Source organism: Haliotis rufescens, unplaced genomic scaffold (genome assembly GCF_023055435.1).
Source record: "Haliotis rufescens isolate VD_foot unplaced genomic scaffold, xgHalRufe1.0.p SCAF_114, whole genome shotgun sequence".
NCBI classification, from domain to species: Eukaryota; Metazoa; Mollusca; class Gastropoda; order Lepetellida; family Haliotidae; genus Haliotis; species Haliotis rufescens.
Window position 1 is genome coordinate 766,934 of NW_025963796.1, and position 18,546 is coordinate 785,479.

The 18,546-nt window shown below is 43.0% G+C and overlaps 1 protein-coding gene across 2 annotated transcripts; it reads left to right on the plus strand.

Moving 5' to 3' along the window:
• Positions 1 to 533: 533 nt before the first annotated feature.
• LOC124131288 (39S ribosomal protein L9, mitochondrial-like) lies at positions 534 to 10,854 on the plus strand. 2 transcript variants are annotated; one of them, XM_046494473.2, is made up of 8 exons: positions 534 to 643; positions 2,611 to 2,712; positions 3,872 to 4,028; positions 6,059 to 6,174; positions 6,402 to 6,440; positions 7,629 to 7,730; positions 8,504 to 8,584; positions 10,207 to 10,854. In XM_046494473.2, the coding sequence occupies exons 2-8, from the start codon at positions 2,617 to 2,619 to the stop codon at positions 10,330 to 10,332; spliced, it is 717 nt and encodes a 238-aa protein (XP_046350429.2). In that variant the 5' UTR covers positions 534 to 643; positions 2,611 to 2,616; the 3' UTR covers positions 10,333 to 10,854. The 2 variants fall into 2 exon arrangements, with proteins under 2 accessions (XP_046350429.2, XP_046350430.2); XM_046494474.2 differs by lacking the exon at positions 534 to 643 and adding an exon at positions 650 to 828.
• Positions 10,855 to 18,546: the final 7,692 nt, after the last annotated feature.

An 18,546-nucleotide genomic window follows, 5' to 3' on the forward strand; every position in this document is an offset into this window, starting at 1 on the left:
GGGTTCTTTGTCTTCCGAAAAAGAGCAAAGCTGGTTCCCTGTCCTATGCTCCCCACACACGTAGTGTGGAGATGAGCGCAAGCGCTCTAAGGCAGGTAAACCAGTCTAACAAACTAGCATGCGCGAAGCAACAGTGGAACCAGTTTACTAAAATGTTGTAATTCAGCGGCAAATGTATGCAAGACAATAGTATAGCAGTCCGTACTTTCTTTGAATCAGTAGAATTTTTATATAGTTAATAAATATTAGAGTGGAAAACGATGGCAGATGTATTTATATTTACCAAGCTATTATTTATTTATCCGGTGTAAATGTCGGTAACGCTGAGTAAAGGACAGCCTTTGATTGGCTACATTATCGAGATTATTTTTAGCGTTTAAGAAGAGGCCTTCCAGATAAGAATCAACAACGTTTCTTTACAGTACTAATTTATCACCGTCCATTATTAATTCATCTTTGTTGAGTTATTTCAAATTAAAGGTTAGGTGTAATTCTAAATTTTGAATCATTTATTTTCAGCATCGCGATTAAGCTTTGTCTCCGCCTGGTGGCGTGATGATCAAAGGCAGTCACTCTTATTTGACTGCGGTCCTACAAGCAGCATGTGCATTGCTTCCGGTTTGTGTTGTTGCTGAATGTTTAGGTATGGCATGTTTTGATATTTGGTTCCTGTGTGTCGTAGATTTATAGAAAGACACGAGCAACAGTGCAGTTTACCGGGTGCAGATTGTAGCACTCTTCCCAGGGTACCTGACCTTAGAGGGGATCAAAGGATAGCGTTGGGGGAAATCTACTCTTAGGATCAAAGAGGCAGACAAGATATGTGAGGTGAGGTGAAATGGGGTTTAACGTCGCGTCCAAGATTATTGCACTTATATAGCGACGTGCATGTACGTGTGTGTGTGTTTGTGTAGCTGCTTGTACTAGTCCGGACTGATGCCGATTTATAGTGCTAGCTCACTGAGATACCATGCCGCAGTTTAACATGAAGACACAGTATACTGACTCCGAGCCGACCAGTCCTTGTTTTAGCCCCTTAATGCCGAGCGCCAGACAGGGTAACAACAAGTACCATCTTTTAACGTCTTTTGGTATGACGCGGTCGGGGATCGAACCCCGGACCTTCTGCTCTCCGGGCGGACGCTCTACCACTAGTCCACGGAGGCGGTCTCGAGATATGTGAAGCGACAGCCTGAGTGAATAAACTGCAGATAAACTGCATTGTTGCTGCAACATGAACAGTAGCTGTTAGATCATAGCTATGTACCACTGTGTACTGCTTCATTTTAACTTTTTAATCTATGAATGATGCCAACTTCCCACACAGGCAATTTGGCACATAGAGGTTTCTTCACATCTTTTATCAAAAGTTTAATAAATAAAAGAAAATGACCATATATCACATTTTATTATTGAGCAAATAGATGCCTTGAACGGTTTTAGAAAATATGATGGCAGACGGCACATCATGCATCCAACACAGTGATTTCGTTGTAAGCATGTCATCATGGTCATCACATCCAGAAGGCACAATATAAATCACTGGATTGTCTGGTCCAGATTCTATTATTTACAGGCTACTGTCATGTAGCTGGAATATTGCTCTATGTAGTGTTAAACAACACACACACAAACACACACACACACACAATCTGAAATCCATATTCATATATAGATAGGATTAAGAAACTTGTTTGTATATTTTGAAACTATTTTATGATTTATAGCCAGTTGGAGATGTAGACATTCATTGACATTTCTTGCAGGTAGTAACATTTTAGAAAACCTAATAATAATGCAAAAGGAATCACACTGACAGCTGTTACCAGGCTCTAGAGCTCGTCCCACTCTTTTCTTTACGATTTCTGTAAGTAGTCCCTCTTTACATCTGTGCCAAAATTTCTTTGCCAACTTGGTACTCTGCACCATATTTCCTGACTGCCGAAATTGTATCTTTCTGGAAATTCGCCACAGGTTGAAAAATGACCTTTGAATTTGAAGCCAGCTGATGCTTGTCAAATCCTCCTTGTCCGCTGCTGATTTTGTACTATTGGTTTATGTACAATAGCTAGATTTTGAAGAAATCAATTTTTCGCTCTAGACTTTCATTAATGTCAGACGAGTGGACACCCACTGATGTATGGTGTCCACTGCAAGTGGCTTCTCACATCAATACTCATTGCTGTCTGCTGTTCTGCATAAATAATAAATTACGAACATTCCTAGCTGCCATTCCCATGCATATGCTATTTGAATGTCTCATTGGTGATTCGCTGATGGAAAGTTCATGATAGCAAAAATAGTCGCCCACTTGCAATGGATGCTTAGATACCTGCAGTAGTATTACCCTGGTCAATTGATCAGTGTACACTTGATTTTTAATTCTCAACTCCCTGAGGAGTATACAACCCAAGCTGTCTGTGAGGCGCCAGAAGGTTAACATCCCACCATCACCACCTCATCCCACCGGGTACCCACCCACTGCTGGGCGAACAGAGGCATGTTCAAACAAAGCCACTTGCTAAAGGAGACACCACATGTGCTAGAAAGGGTTAACTATCTCCTACCTTTTGTTGCTTTCTTTGCTGATGTTGGTTGCTATGATTACAGGTGACGATGTTGAGGAGCAGCCTCCAGGCAGTGAAGGAGTCGGGTCAGCTCCTGAGGTCAGCGGTGAGAGGGGCACCGTGTCTCAATGTGGAACAAACTCGGGTAATATACACACTGCGGAGATTATGCCTGAGTGTTTGAGCAATTTTGTATACAAGTGTAATTTGCTAATATAGTGGCTAGTGAACAATCCTAATTAGCACCCCTTCCGATTGATCAATGTACACAAGACTTATTTATTTGCGTATAATACGCACTCGTGTGTTATATGCACCCTTATAATTATGGGCAATTATAAATTCTGAAAAAATATATGTCGTATATAAACATTTCAGGCTGTCAGCATAAACCACGAAATTTACGATAATAATATTCTATTAGAGTCCCCTATATCTAATTTTGAGAGCGACCTGGGCGCTTATTACGTCGAATACAGCATATCTGTTCATTTCCTATGTTTCAGTCCCAGACAACTTCTGCAGTAAAATTATCAAAATTCTGCCATAAAACTACCATTTCCCTCTGAAATATTGATACAAACCCATTCTTTTTCCTTTAAAATGGTTTATCCCTTGCATTTATGGTTAGATGTGAATATAGTTAAAAGTAAGAACGTTTAAACATGTTAAAGTGAGAATAATTTATATCCAATTTCTAGTATTGTGGGATTCATGTTTTACGTTTTAATCGCGTGTTTCATGTTTGGGCAAGTGCTAAATTCGATAGAAACGCTCTAAAATAAAGAAAATTAGTGTATTAGTAAGTTACTTGAATTAAAAAAGTCAAATTGCAGTGATTTTTGTTTAATCTGTGGTGTAACATTTTTTTTCAAATCTTTCCGCGATTGCAGAATTCATCTGGGACTGTAGCTAATATAATCTATTGACCAGGTGGAACTCTTAGTTTTATGCCCGACTCAGCAAAACAAATTCTGTAATAAATATCTAGGGTTCCAATTCATTAGCATAGGGCCCATGTTTCTTGAATTCAAAGAGTTTTATTGATGTCCTCAAGCCTTAAGCCAGCTAAGTGTTAGATGGAGGAAAGTCAACAACTGACACACTGAACTGTGAGTGTATCTCCTCCCAGAATAGAAGTGTCCGTCATCTGTCACATGCAATCCACAGTTTTCATTTCTAATAGCCACACCTTTTTACGTCCCACAGGACTCGCAATGTTAACTATTCGCATCCATTCTTAATTTGTGTGCATATAGGAAAATAGTTTAAGTATAAGTAATATGAGTATTCTGCTGCTGCAGTCGACAGTGGTGGTGGAGCGGGTGTATCCGACGCCACTGGGCAAGGTGGGCCAGATGCCGCCCCTGAAGAACAAGCACCGTGTGTACAGGCTGCGGGAGAGAGTACACAGCAAGCCTACTCCGCCCATCAAGTGCATTCTGCTGGAGGATATAAAAGGTTGGTTACTGACACACATACAGAGTGCATCAGGGGGCACAGGAGGCCCAGTCGTCTAGGGCGCTGCGATTCGCTGTGCAGAGTTGCGTCCCTTTGGCACGCCAGAAACCTATGATTGTGGGTTCGAACCCCAATTATGCTTCTAGGTTTGATAGCACCATACCTGTGCTCGTGGGTTTCACCAAAGTGGTAAACGTCTGAGACCTGCATCACTTCAGGCTTTCCTCCCACACTAAGCTGACACAGCGTGATATAACTGGAATACTGTTAAAAGCGGCGTTAAACAAGACTGTCATTCAGTCAGAGTGCATCTTAAGTTTTCATGGGATGATGCGATACACGATATGTTTTTTTCTGTATTGATACACTTGCTGAAATAAATTACTTATTACCCGTTTAATGATCCCTGCCGTTTTTGTCTGTCAAAAATTGCAAGATGTGTTGTAATTAGCGTTTCAAGTTCACTGCTAGAAATAGCCGCTACGAGCGTGTGTCTGCAGCTAGGTTTTCTTTTTGAACTTGCTCTGAAATATATATTGCCAAGAGGTTTCCACGTGATTTGAACTTAATATACGGTATCGCAATACAACCGTTCTGTAACAATATTTTCCTATACACTCACAGAAGAGTTAGTATATAATTATATGAATTATATCTACTATCTACCTTTTGGATGGATTGGGTTCCTGTCTAACCCATGTAAACAGCACACTCTTCAGACTGTTTTCATTAACAATCCATGTTGATGACATAATATGAAGTCTCAATTATCCATGCGACCCATCTCGCAATCTCAAGTCTGGATTATTGAATGAAGCAGTACCCAATCTCATTAAAATCAGATCATGATCTGGTAAGTGACGCTCTGATTGGTCGGATGAAATGTCGGTCTGATGTGACCCGTAATGGGATGTCCTCAGATCTTTGTTTAACGATAGCGAGAACTAAGATCTGATTTTAATGAGATTGAAGCAGTACCATTTAAACAGTACAAATATTCTATAATTTGGGCCCCAGTACGTATTACCCCAATATCGCAATACAGATCTCCATTTTGCAATATTTTGCTATACCGATCTCCAAATTGTGATATATTGCAACATGATTTATGTGCCAGTATGCCAACCCTAAATAGAATATGTTGACATTCCGTCAACCCAGTCACAGAATCTGACCATTCCATTTCATCCCCTCCTACGACAAGCTCAGGTTGTTGGGGACCCATTCCAACCTGGAATCCCCACATTGTCTGGTCCAGACTCGATTATTTACAGACAGCCGTCATATAGCTGTAATATCGCTGAGTGCGGCGCTAAACAACAAACGAGCATGCTGAGGAAGGTATGAGCCAGATCTACCCTTTGTCACTCTCTCAACTTTTGTGATCATAATAACATGTTTATGTTATTTAACATGTTATAATAACATGTTTATGTTATTTCAACAAGATAACAGCCTCTATTCTTTCCATTTGGAACTGCTCATTTTTGTTTGTTTTTGAGCCACAGAAAAGAGATAGGCTGCTCCGAATGCTTTGCTCGCTCAAACTATTCCATGTGATAGAACCGCCTCGTGGTCTAGTGGTAGAGCGTCCACCCGGAGAGCTGAAGGTACGGGGTTCGATCCCCGGCCGCGTCATACCAAAAGACGTTAAAAGATGGTACTTGTTGTTACCCTGGCGCTCGGCATTAAGGGGCTAAAACAAGGACTGGTTGCTCGGAGTCAGTATACTGTGTCTGAGTGGGGTATTCATGTTAAACTGCAGCATGGTATCTCAATGGGCTAGCACTATAAATCGGCATCAGTTCGGACTAGTACAAGCAGCCACATACACACGTGCATGCACGTCAATATGTAAGTGCCATAATCTTGGATTCGACGTTAAACCCAATTTCACCTCACCCATGTGATAGGTTCATGTTAACCCTACTCTGTCTTTATGTGAGGAAATATCGTATCAGAGCAAAGGATATGATTTCACTGAGATTGATATTGTTTAGATTTGTCATTATGACTTTATCTCCCCACAGGGGTTGGTGTGAAGGGAAGTGTGATCAGTGTGGACAGAGGTTTGTTCAGAAACAAGCTGTACCCTACCAAGGCAACATACGCCTCCCCTGAGAACCTGGCCGAGTTGGGGGACGAGGTGCGTGTCACTGCATGTTATGTACAATAGTATACTGATATGCTGCATATACACTTGGATTAAGTTAAGCACCTCTTCCTACAGGTATTTATCTAAGATTCCAAAGTAAGTGCCCCCGTCAGGCAATTTGGGAAAACGATCAGAATTGGATCTTATAACTGTTCTTTGTTTCGTAAATTATGAGAGAATTTTTAAGTTGACTGATATGAATATGTCATGTGTTCCAGCGAGTGGATGAGACCAGAGCCACGCCCACAGCAAGACAGGTGAGTCAGGGTGTCAGATTATCTCCCTTTGTTTCTTCTACAGTTGTTGTCGGGAAGTCAGAAAATGGTAAAAAGGGTACCAGTTGCAGGGCTTGAAATTATTAGCGCCATCATTCCCATGGCGCTCATGAAAGGGCATGCTTGAATTTTTTGTACAGTGCTTTGTGGGCATGGCCTTTTTAATCAAAGTACTTAATTTACTTTTTATTTTTTCTTGACAAAATTGAACTGTGAAAGAGTTTAACTCAACCGGCTAGTGGCATGTTTCACTATCGCAAAACAGCTTCCTGTTGTAAATACATTCAGCATTATTCGCTGGTTCCGTTGACTGTATCTTACAGACGTTTGACGAGATGTTCATGATTGCACGAACTACATTTGAATGTGACCCATGAAGATTCCGGGGAGGAATAGGTCTTCAGCAACCCATGCTTGCCGTAAAGGGTGACTATGCTTGTCGTAAAAGGCGACTAACGGGATCGGAGGGTCAGGCTCGCTGACTTGGTTGATGCTTGTCATGGATCCCAATTGCGTGGATCGATACTCATGATGTCAGTCACTTGATTGTCTGGTCCAGACTCGATTATTTACAGACCGCTGTCATATAGCTGGAATATTGCTGAGTGCAGTGTTAAACAACAAACCAACCAACCAAACCAACATTTGAATGTACTCGCTTCTTTCCGTAATTTGACAGAATATTCCAAATACTACGTAGGTCGTGCTTTTCAAACAGAAGTGGTTATATAATGGAAGCCTAAAAAGAAAAGCCCCACAAAGCCAAAATTATATTACATTAATCAATATGAGGCATTTCCAGTAACTGGCCTCTCCAGTTAAATCATGGTTACCGTATATGACATAATAATTTAAGCGCCAAAGTCACTGTCAGCTTTGGTTCATCTGTACTGTCACGTGTCAGTCGTGTCTTCATTTAATATAAGACATGTAACTCATATTGTACCTGATTTCGTAATGTTAGGTTCGACTGGCGTAAAGGGGTCCCGTCGCCTGTTGTGGTGTTTTACCCACTCACGAGTTATTGTTTCTTTGTTTGAATCACTGTGAAACCTCCGGCTAATACCAGGTCCATAAGAGTTTTATGGGCATTAAATACTGAATAACACCTGGTAGTCTGAAAATACAGGGCATTATGTCCTACCTCACTGATGTGCGATGCTGTTACAGACGCTGGAGCAACTGAGTTGGCTTCATCTTCGTATACCGATGAACGGAGAGCGGCCATGGACGCTCAACAAGACCAATGTCAAGGTTGCCCTCAGGAAGATGGTGAGTGCTTCAGTGTGTGAGATGTTACACCCGTGCTTGTTTCAGTAAATCAATGGGAGTGTTGGTAACAGTGCTGGATAGTTTTATACCATAAGACGGGGTGGGAACAAGGGTTTCAGGGAGTGTATTGTGTCTGTGCATTGTTTCAGGGAGTTGATTGTGTCTGTGCTTTGTTTCAGGGAGTTGATTGTGTCTGTGCTTTGTTTCAGGGAGTGTATTGTGTCTGTGCATTGTTTCAGGGAGTTGATTGTGCTTGTGCTTTGTTTCAGGGAGTGTATTGTGTCTGTGCATTGTTTCAGGGAGTGTATTGTGTCTGTGCATTGTTTCAGGGAGTTGATTGTGTCTGTGCTTTGTTTCAGGGAGTTGATTGTGTCTGTGCTTTGTTTCAGGGAGTGTATTGTGTCTGTGTATTGTTTCAGGGAGTTGATTGTGTCTGTTCTTTGTTTCAGGGAGTGTATTGTGTCTGTGCATTGTTTCAGGGAGTTGATTGTGTCTGTGTATAGTTTCAGGGAGTTGATTGTGTCTGTGTATTGTTTCAGGGAGTTGATTGTGTCTGTGTATTGTTTCAGGGAGTTGACTGTGTCTGTGTATTGTTTCAGGGAGTTGATTGTGTCTGTATTGTTGCAGGGAGTTAATTGTGTCTGTGCATTGTTTCAGGGAGTTGATTGTGTCTGTATTGTTTCAGGGAGTTGATTGTGTCTGTGTATTGTTTCAGGGAGTTGATTGTGTCTGTGTATTGTTTCAGGGAGTTGATTGTGTCTGTATTGTTTCAGGGAGTTGAGGTGGAGGAGAGCTGTCTAACAATGCCGACAGAAACCATCACAGAGCCACAGGAGATCTCAATCAGCATCACAGTGAGTGATTAGTTGTACAAAATACACCATATGCCATTCAGTAAGGACAAGAGACCCTCAACCCATTCACCATCATGACTGTTAAGTTAATTGGATATATGAATCATGTAATTTTAATTAGACCGAAGACGAAGCTTTGTGGTGAATCATCAACACTGGCTGGGCACATTCATAGAACTGTTTCTTCAGCTGTGTTGTAAAATATGTGTCCTTGTGATGTTTTAAGTATTAACAGGGATTTGTCTAGGATTGCATACTAAGAGTAAGAGCCCCAATTGCTATTTTGTTAATAATTGGGAGTTTATTAAAGAGCTTTTTTTCTTAAATTGGTAGATACTTGAACAACTGCATTCAGTGCAGTAATTTAAAGCTATTATGTTGTCATGGTTGTTATGTGGGTGTTTTCATACTGGCCTTGTTATGGGTCCAAGGTCTGTCATAATGGTCTGAGGCAGGTTGTATAGGTCTGAGGCAGGTTTTATTGGTCCGAGGCAGGTTGTATTGGTCCGAGGCAGGTAGTATTGGTCCGAGGCAGGTAGTATTGGTCCGAGGCAGGCAGTTTTGGTCCGAGGCAGGCAGTATTGGTCCGGGGTAGGCAGTATTGGTCCAAGGCAGGCAGTATTGACCAGAGGCAGGCTGTATTTGTCCGAGGCAGGCAGTATTGACCGTATTGGTCCGTCGAAGGCAGTATTGGTCCGACGAAGGCAGTATTGGTTCGAGGCAGGCAGTATTGGTCCTAAGCAGGTTAGATTGGTCCAAGGCAGGCAGTATTGGTCCGAGGCAGGCAGTATTGGTCCGAGGCAGGCACTATTGGTCCGAGGCAGGCTGTATTAGCTCGAGGCAGGCTGTATTGACCTGAGGCAGGCACTATTGGTCAGAGGCAGGCTGTATTGGTCCAAGGCAGGTTGTATTGGCCCAAGGCAGGCACTATTGGTCCGAGGCAGGCTGTATTGACCTGAGGCAGGCAGTATTGGTCCAAGGCAGGCTGTATTGACCTGAGGTAGGCTGTATTGGTCCAAGGCAGGCTGTACTGACCCGAGGCAGGCAGTATTGGTCCAAGGCAGGCAGTATTGGTCCGAGGCAGGCAGTATTGGTCCGAGGCAGGCAGTATTAACCCGAGGCAGGCTGTATTAGCTCGAGGAAGGTTGTATTGGTCCGAGGCAGGCTGTATTGACCCGAGGCAGGCTGTATTGACCCGAGGCAGGCAGTATTGACCCGAGGCAGGCTGTATAGACCCGAGGCAGGTTGTATTGGTCCGAGGCAGGCTGTATTGACCCGAGGCAGGCAGTATTGACCCGAGGCAGGCAGTATTGGTCCGAGGCAGGCTATATTAGCTGGAGGCAGGCAGTATTGGTCCGACGAAGGCAGTATTGGTTCGAGGCAGGCTGTATTAGCTAGAGGCAGGCTATATTGACCCGAGGCTGGCTGTATTGGTCCGAGGCAGGCTGTTAGCTCGAGTTCTGTTGTCAGGGAGATACAAGTAACCGATACAAATTATGGATTTCGTAGCAACAAAGTAAAGATGAATTGAGCCATTTATTGTTTGAAATTGGGAAATGTTACTGACATTTGGAGATGGCCTAGATAAATCCATGATTAATCCTTATGTTGAATATTTTCAGGTGAACAAGATGGAAACAGTTCATGTGAAGGGTACAGTGTTTCACATTCATAAAGACACCAGTGAAGATTTTCCATCAATATTTCCACCGGCTTGGTCCAAGCCCAAGGAGGCAGGAGACAGCTAGCTCTGTCAGAACACAGCATCATAACAAATTAGATATGTGACTCTGACTTGAAGATCTGACAAACCCTTCAGAGAAGGTTCTTTCAGGTTAAATTCATAATCAGGCTCTCATGAGTCAGGGCTTCAAAATTCTTCATACGAACCAGAGAAGAAGCAGAGTATGTGATTTTTTGGATCTCTTGAAAACAAACATAAACAGGCAGTTTCGAATGAAAATGATTAAAGTGATCGAATATGTTGTTCTGGAGATTGTATTGAGGGATGTTTGTTAAGGTAGAAATTTCTGAGGGGAAAACAAATGAAGCTGAATCATTTAAGAACTCTGATGTCTGATTGGCCCAAATATCCTTTATTTAGATTATACAAGCAAAAATATCTTAATGTTCACCCAAGGCCACTTCCTTTGGAGGGTTGGTCAGATCTTCAAGTATGAGGTGGCATGTCGGAGTAATAAACATCCACTGTTGTCAACTGAAGCTGAGTGCTGGCATGTCCTTGTAATGAACATCCGCTGTTGTCAACTGAAGCCGAGTGCTAGAGTATATTGTGCGTGTCGTCTATGAGCAAGACAAAGTCACTTCTGTATTGCACCACCTTGCTAAGACTTGAACTCAGATCACAGATTGTCTTTAATTACTGGTGACAGTCAAGCTGTCTGGTGTTTGATGTGAAGCCACGTGAACCTGTCTGATGGCAGTCACTCGTGTCGGATATACGAAATATATGCTGAGATGGTCATACTTTCGACCACTGGTTTCCCTGGTGTCTGTGTAAAGCATCAGGAAATACCCTGAACCCATTCGCAACCAGTCAGTTCCCATGGACACACCACTGCAATCAAGTTAATTCATGATTCTATGTGACCTACTTTATGATTTTTTTCGGGTTATTAAATGTAGATTTAATCCAAACTCACAATCAGAAGAGATGTTTTAATTGGTTGTTGTTTTCAAGCTGTGAGCGGGAGAAATAATATGGACAAGTTAGTGACAATCTCATTAAAATCAGATCTTAGTTTTAGCTACCGCTAAACAAAGATCTGAGTACATCCCATTACGGGTCACGTCAGAACAACCCTTGGGAATTTTGACCGACCAATGAAATGACTGACAAGAAATCGACATTAGCCAATAAGAAGGCAGCTTTCTCGAGCTTTACGACACTAGTTTCAAACTGGCGACTACGCTTCGAAACATATTCCGACATACTCTCGATAAAAAATTATAAAACCTGTAACTGTCATTCGTTAAATATTTCGTGGTTGCATGATTAGAAAACACATTCCGACTGTCACTTTCATGATCTGGTAAGTGACGCTCCGATTGGTTGGATGAAAGGTCGTTCTGACGTGACCCCTAATGGGATGTCCTCAGATCTTTGTTTAGCATAGCAAGAACTAAGATCTGATTTTAATGAGATTGAGTTAGTGACAGAGTGCCGTTGTACAATACAACCTTAGAGCTATGAGCGTAGTTAGTCTATGTCAAGGTATTGGAGCTACGACAACCTTAGTTCTAAGATGGCTTCGTACAATGGCACAAAGAGGGGTTGAGATAGTGATGTCAGTTCTGAAAGGAAGCCATGGTGGAGAGTGGGTCCAGGGAATAGGTTGAATCACACCCTGGATCACCAAGGATGGGAGCCTCAATCACGTGTGTTGTGTGACGGGGTCTGTCTGCAGACAGTCCTCTGTGTTAATGTAGATGAATGTTTTTCCCCAACAGGAGGTTCTATTAGTGATAGCGATGTAATCTGAATTTGTGTTGAAATATTGAATACAGATGGTTTTTTCCAAAGACTGGTTGCCTGTTTGTTAATTCAACTAGGATGCATGGGTGGCCCAGTTGTCTAAGGTGCCACAATTTGTTGTGTAAAGTTGCCTCTCGTCATCACGCCAGGAATCTATACTGTAAATCTTGATATTAACGCGAGCGTGAATTAAATGCGAAAAATGCGAGTGGTCTTTGCTCGCATTATTAAACATTGCATTTATATCAACAATAAGACATTTTGGATACGCTGAAAACAAACAACTATGTATTCCACATCACTGTTTATTGAGCAGCACTTGTTACAAGTATATAAACAATGTCATTCAAACACTAATTACATCCTGTGAATTGTCACTGCTGGGGTCAAGACATGCATTTTACTCAGTCATGTCATCACTGATCACACCTGTAAGTCCAGACAGACGCCACCCAACACGGTGTCTTTGCTCTTTGCGACTATCAAAGGCTGATACGAGCCGGCGCGCACGTATTGTTTTAGCTGAAGTACTCTACTCAGTGCCAATAAGCGGTGCTATTTGGTGTGTGATTGGATTAATGTAAGGTTGGATTAAGGTGAGGATTCTCCTGTAAACCTGACAGAGGACATTTTGTTTAGATATAAATCCACTGATGCTTGAGAGGAGGGGGTGTCGCTTTCATATTGAGTCGCATTTTTGGCTAGGGGCCAGCGGTTGCATTCTTTTGGAGACGCATTAATTTCACTTTTTACAGTATGTTGTGTCAAGTTGCTTCCCTTAATCAAGCCAGGAATCTATATTTGTTAGTTCAGGTCTGAGGAAAGAGATACAGGTGTTGGACGTTTACCACTTTGGTGATTCTCACAAACATTTGGGTAAAGTGCTGACAAATCTAGAGCGATAATCAGGGCGAATCTGATAATCAATCCCATCATCATATGTTCCTGGCATGTCTAAGGGATGCAACTCTGCACACAGCGAAATGTGGTTTCTGTCTCAAGTGATGGAGTCATGTGCTGGGGATGAAGTGAATTACTAGTCCATAATCACGCCTAAATGTTTTCCTCTGTAACAGCTAGAATATTAATATCACATTGCATATCAAATGGCCTAAAGTCTTCACCCTGTCCCTTCTCAAACTATGTAGACTGCCTCCGTGGTGGAGCGGATAGAGCGTCTGTCAGGAGACTGCCTCCGTGGTGGAGCGGATAGAGCGTCTGTCAGGAGACCGCCTCTGTGGTGGAGCGGATAGAGCGTCAGTCTGGAGACTGCCTCCGTGGTGGAGCGGATAGAGCGTCTGTCAGGAGACCGCCTCTGTGGTGGAGCGGATAGAGCGTCAGTCTGGAGACCGCCTCTGTGGTGTAGCGGATAGAGCGTCAATCTGGAGACTGCCTCTGTGGTGGAGTGGATAGAGCATCAGTCAGGAGACTGCCTCCGTGGTGGAGCGGATAGAGCGTCAGTCTGGAGACTGCCTCCGTGGTGGAGCGGATAGAGCGTCTGGCAGGAGACCGCCTCTGTGGTGGAGCGGATAGAGCGTCAGTCTGGAGACCGCCTCTGTGGTGTAGCGGATAGAGCGTCAATCTGGAGACTGCCTCCGTGGTGGAGCGGATAGAGCGTCAGTCTGGAGACTGCCTCCGTGGTGGAGTGGATAGAGCGTCAGTCTGGAGACTGCCTCCGTGGTGGAGTGGATAGAGCGTCAATCTGGAGACTGCCTCGGTGGTGGAGTGGATAGAGCGTCAGTCTGGAGACTGCCTCCGTGGTGGAGCGGATAGAGCGTCAGTCTGGAGACTGCCTCCGTGGTGGAGCGGATAGAGCGTCAGTCTGGAGACTGCCTCCGTGGTGGAGTGGATATAGCATCCGCCCAGAGACTGCCTCCGTTGTGTATTGGATAGAGCGTCTCCCTGGAGACTGCCTCCGTGGTGGAGTGGATAGAGCATCTGTCAGGAGACCGCCTCCGTGGTGGAGTGGATAGAGAGTCTACCTGGAGAGTGTAAGACTGGTAGTCCGAACCCTGGCTGTGTACATCAAAAGACTTGAAAGATGGTACCTGCGGCATGGTATTTCAGTGGTCTAGTACTACAAAACCAGCATTAATCCAGACAAGTACAAGCAGAGGGACACACTAATGAACACGCACACATGCTGCTATATAAGTGCAATAACTTGTAATGCAATGTTAATCCCTCAACACACCTCAAATGTGGTCACCACAGAGGTACAGTAGAACAATTTACAGTGGGAGCACAGCCTGACATAAACCAATGACATCCAAAGGGTGTGTTTGACTAAATAACAAATCGAAGCATGTACTCTGCAAAGAATCTTCTAGATGTGAGATAAGGTGAAATTGGGTTTGAGGTCACATTCCAATGATAGCACTGATATTGCACCGCTTGTTTTTGTCCGGATTAGTGCCGATTTTATACTGCTACTCCACTGAGATGCCATGCTGCAGTTCAACATGGATACCCCACTCAGACACGGTATACTGACTCCGAGCTGAACAGTCATTGTTTTAGCCCCTTAGTGCCGAGCGCCAGGCAGGGTTACAACAAGTACCATCTTTCAACATCTTTTGGTATGACACGGTCGGGTATCTAAACCACCAACCTTTCACTCTCCTGGCAGATGCTCTATCCACTAGACCACAGAGGTGGTGTTCTGTGTCATAATATCAGGTCATATTTATTGTCATTTAAATTTTAAGATTTGAAATACATTTGCCACATAATAATTCAATGTGTATACGTAGTACATCAATAGTCTTTTGTTTGTTTGTTGTTTAACGCCGCACTTAGCAATATTCCAGCTATATGACGGTGGTCTGAATATAATCAAGTCTGGACCAGACAATCCAGTGATTGACATCATGAGCATCAATCCACGCAATTAGGATACGATGACATGCATCAACCAAGTCAGCGGGCCTGACCCCCCGATCCCGTTAGTCGCCTCTTACGACAAGCATAGTCGCCTTTTACGGCAAGCATAGGTTGCTGAAGGCCTATTCTAACCCGGATCTTCACGGGTATCACATCAATAGTCAAGTTATATTTGTTTGTCTACGAGTTTACTGTGAATTTCGTCTTCGAGTTGGGAGAGTCGATGAATTCTCCATGGATATGAATTAGTTTGGTAACGACTTCACCTACAGCCGTCGTCCCAAGGTGTAAAATGTAGGAGATCTGCATCAACACGGGTTTTCCTCCCACATCAAGCTGATACGCAGTGATATACCTGAAATAATGTTCATCACGGCGTCAAACCCAACTCACTCACTCACTCAATACAAGCAGGTTACCGTCTCTGCTTAACTTATGGAATAACACACATCAACACTGCAATGCTCAAGTCCTTGTTGAATATTTGGTGCGTTGTTCTGGTATTATTTTTTATGTTATAACTGCCAATTGACTTAAAAAAATACATACTGACGTAAATGTAGTCATTATAATACAAAATGTTAAAGACAGGTTTGTCGAAAGAAACCACTTTCATTGTCCTGTTGGTAACCAAGGATCTTCGGAAAATGTCTTGATATTTTCCGAAGTACAAGACGTCCTCTGCAGGATCCAATGTCATACCTTGTAATGTCGAGCACTGGACTAACACCCTTGCTGTCTCCCCATCCAGATCTACAGACAGGATTGCTTCCTTGAGACAAACATACACACAGTCACGTTTAGGATCCACAACCAAAGCAGATGGAAAGTTAGGCGTGTGCCGTCTTGGCTGGCTGATATTTAATATAAATGTGTAATTTTCCCCATCTGGTGTTATTGTGTACATGGCAGACCAAGGCATTCCTATTGATATCACAAGGAGGTTTCTTTTCAAATCCACAGACATGGCAGTACATAAAATGTTCGACTTGATCGTCGTTACAGTGCTTGAGCCTAAGGTGAAGTAGGAAAGTTCCAATGTGCCAGCAAATGACACCATCACCCTGCGCATTGCAGCGAAGTAACCAATTGCTTTCACATCCTTTAGGGTTGGATTTGTATATTCAGTGAAAGACTTGTTCTGTACGTGGAACTGAAGCAAGGGCTGTTTGTGGTTGGTAACGTATTTCAATAACAGCAGTAGTGTCTCAATTTCGTGTTTGGTTTGTACTATCTTCTCGGAGGCTGTAAACAAACATAAACGGAAGATGTAGATATAATCAAGACAATTGAAATTATGCCGGACACATTCATATTGGTATCTCCTTAAAGATGTCGTGAGGTCACGGATGGTCCCATCTTCCTGAGGCAAGAGAGTTAACTGACTTTAAAAATCCAGTTTCCACCCTTGCCGAACTAGGCTAGTATTATGGAGTTAACGAGTCTATGCATAGTCCAATCAAAATCGCGCAATCTGGTTCGTAAACTGTCCTGCAGATTTCGGTCGATTGCAGGATTTGCACAGCATGTGCACCTCCAACTCGTTGTCAACAGATATTTTTCCAAATCTTTTCATGTTTTTAATCAAGGTGCTCACGTGATTTGATGCACTTCGCGATGTAAGACCCGTTTTATCACAATATGGATCTTGAATATCGATCAGACTTGGCGGCGCCATTTTTGTTTGAAGCAAATGCAAGTGATACGAGAGGTGAAATCTGATTGGTCCATAAGAGAGGCATAGAAAGGACCTAATTGGTAATAGCCACTGGTGGCGCTGCGATCGAGCCGGGAATTCCAGCCTAGTTGTGGAAACTGTACTTTCAAAGTCAGTTAACTCTCTTGCCTCGGGAAGATGGGATGGCCCAGTCGTCAAAGGCGCTGCAATTCGCGTGCAAAAAACCTATGGTCATGGTTATATTTGAAGATTTGTTACCAAAGTGGTAAATGTTTAAGATGTGCATACATTCAGGCTTTCTTTCCTCCCACGTGAAGCTGACACGCCGTGATATAACTGAAATACTGTTCAAAAGCAGCGTTAAACAAACCTCACTAGTGGGTCAAACACAACATTAATTACCACTGTCTCCTTCCGTGACAAGCCCAATGGCGAATCTTGCCCTTCTTGTTGCCATTATATCAAATTAATCCCCCCTTTGAGCAATCGGACAACCACTTTTCATTAAGTATGGTGAAACAGTTGTGACATGCATTCATTTTTGGTGCGATACGGTAAAGACACATACTTATGATACCTTTACACAAAACATATCAAGGAGGGATTTCTTCACCAAAAGTAACAGAAAGTACTTTCTGTTTGGTTTGTTGTGTTCTCCCTTATAACTTTGATCGATAGGGGACGAGACCTTTTGGAGGCAGTGGTTACGACTGTGTTGCGTTAACCCCAACTCACCCTCTCAACCTATCTCAATCACACAATAATGTCTGATCTCTCTCACCACAAGACAGCGTCCTTGCTCTGCTGTAGAAGACCTTAGAGTACTTGGCACAGGTCCTGCTCAGGGCTACCACTGCCTTGGCGTCCAACTGTAAGTCAAATATGTACGACTTATAAATTCTGAGCCTCACATAGCATGAATGGCATTATAGTGAAATCTTTTGTTGTGTACATAATATGATGTCACAGAGGTATATCCACACACAAACTTAGTGACCCGTGAAGATCCGAGTAGTCTTAACAACCCATGCTTGCCGTAAGAGGTGACTATGCTTGTCGTAAGAGGCGACCAACGGGATCGGAGGGTCAGGCTCGCTGACTTGGTTGATGCATGTCATCGTATCCCAATTGCGTAGATCGATGCTAATGATATCAATCACTGGATTGTCTGGTCCAGACTGGATTATTTAGATACCGCTTGAATTGGAAGTGCGGCGTAAAACAACTAAAAAACAAAGAAAAACTTAGTAAATTGTTTTACAGTGACAAGTTAGAAAAATGGACTGAGGTCTGTGACAAAGTGAACAAATCTTTAAGAATGTGCAGTCTGGTACAAGTCATCCATGAAGACATGAGTACAACGTTACAAGGTAACGGGGCAGGCAGCAGAGATTAAGCTTGACAGGGAGAGGAACCTTGAAGACGACCCCCATCCTGGAAGGCCCGTCACTTTAGCAACATCAGAAATGATCCAAAGAATCCATCTGGTGATGGTCGACTGACGAATATCACAGCCGATTTGGCAGTGAAGAAAGTATCAAATAGTTGGGTTCCACAGCTTCTGGCATCTGATCAAACAGGCACCAGGCACAACATGTCTGGTGATAATCTAAGCTGATGCGACGATTTGTGACTGTGGGCAAAACCGCCACTTCAAGTAAATGAAAACCAGTCAGAACAGTTAAGACCTCTGTGTTCTTGGATACCAGCTTATGGATGGTTCCACAAACAGTAAGAGCCCCCAGTATCGACTAAAGAGTACAGTTCTTGATATTGCTTTGAAATGTTCGGCAGACTCCACCAAATCATGTTCTCGGATCTTAAAACAAGGAAATTGATGCCTTAACTTAAAGTAACATTCTCAACTAAAAATCAGTTTCCCAAAATGTCCCACAATATTTCAAA

Coding starts and splice junctions, on each gene's coding strand:
- LOC124131288 (XM_046494473.2), top strand. CDS start 2,617: ATGTTGAGGAGCAGCCTCCAGGCAGTGAAGGAGTCGGGTCAGCTCCTG. Junction 2,713..3,871: donor TCAATGTGGAACAAACTCGG/GTAATATACACA, acceptor CTGCTGCTGCAG/TCGACAGTGGTGGTGGAGCG. Junction 6,175..6,401: donor TGGCCGAGTTGGGGGACGAG/GTGCGTGTCACT, acceptor CATGTGTTCCAG/CGAGTGGATGAGACCAGAGC.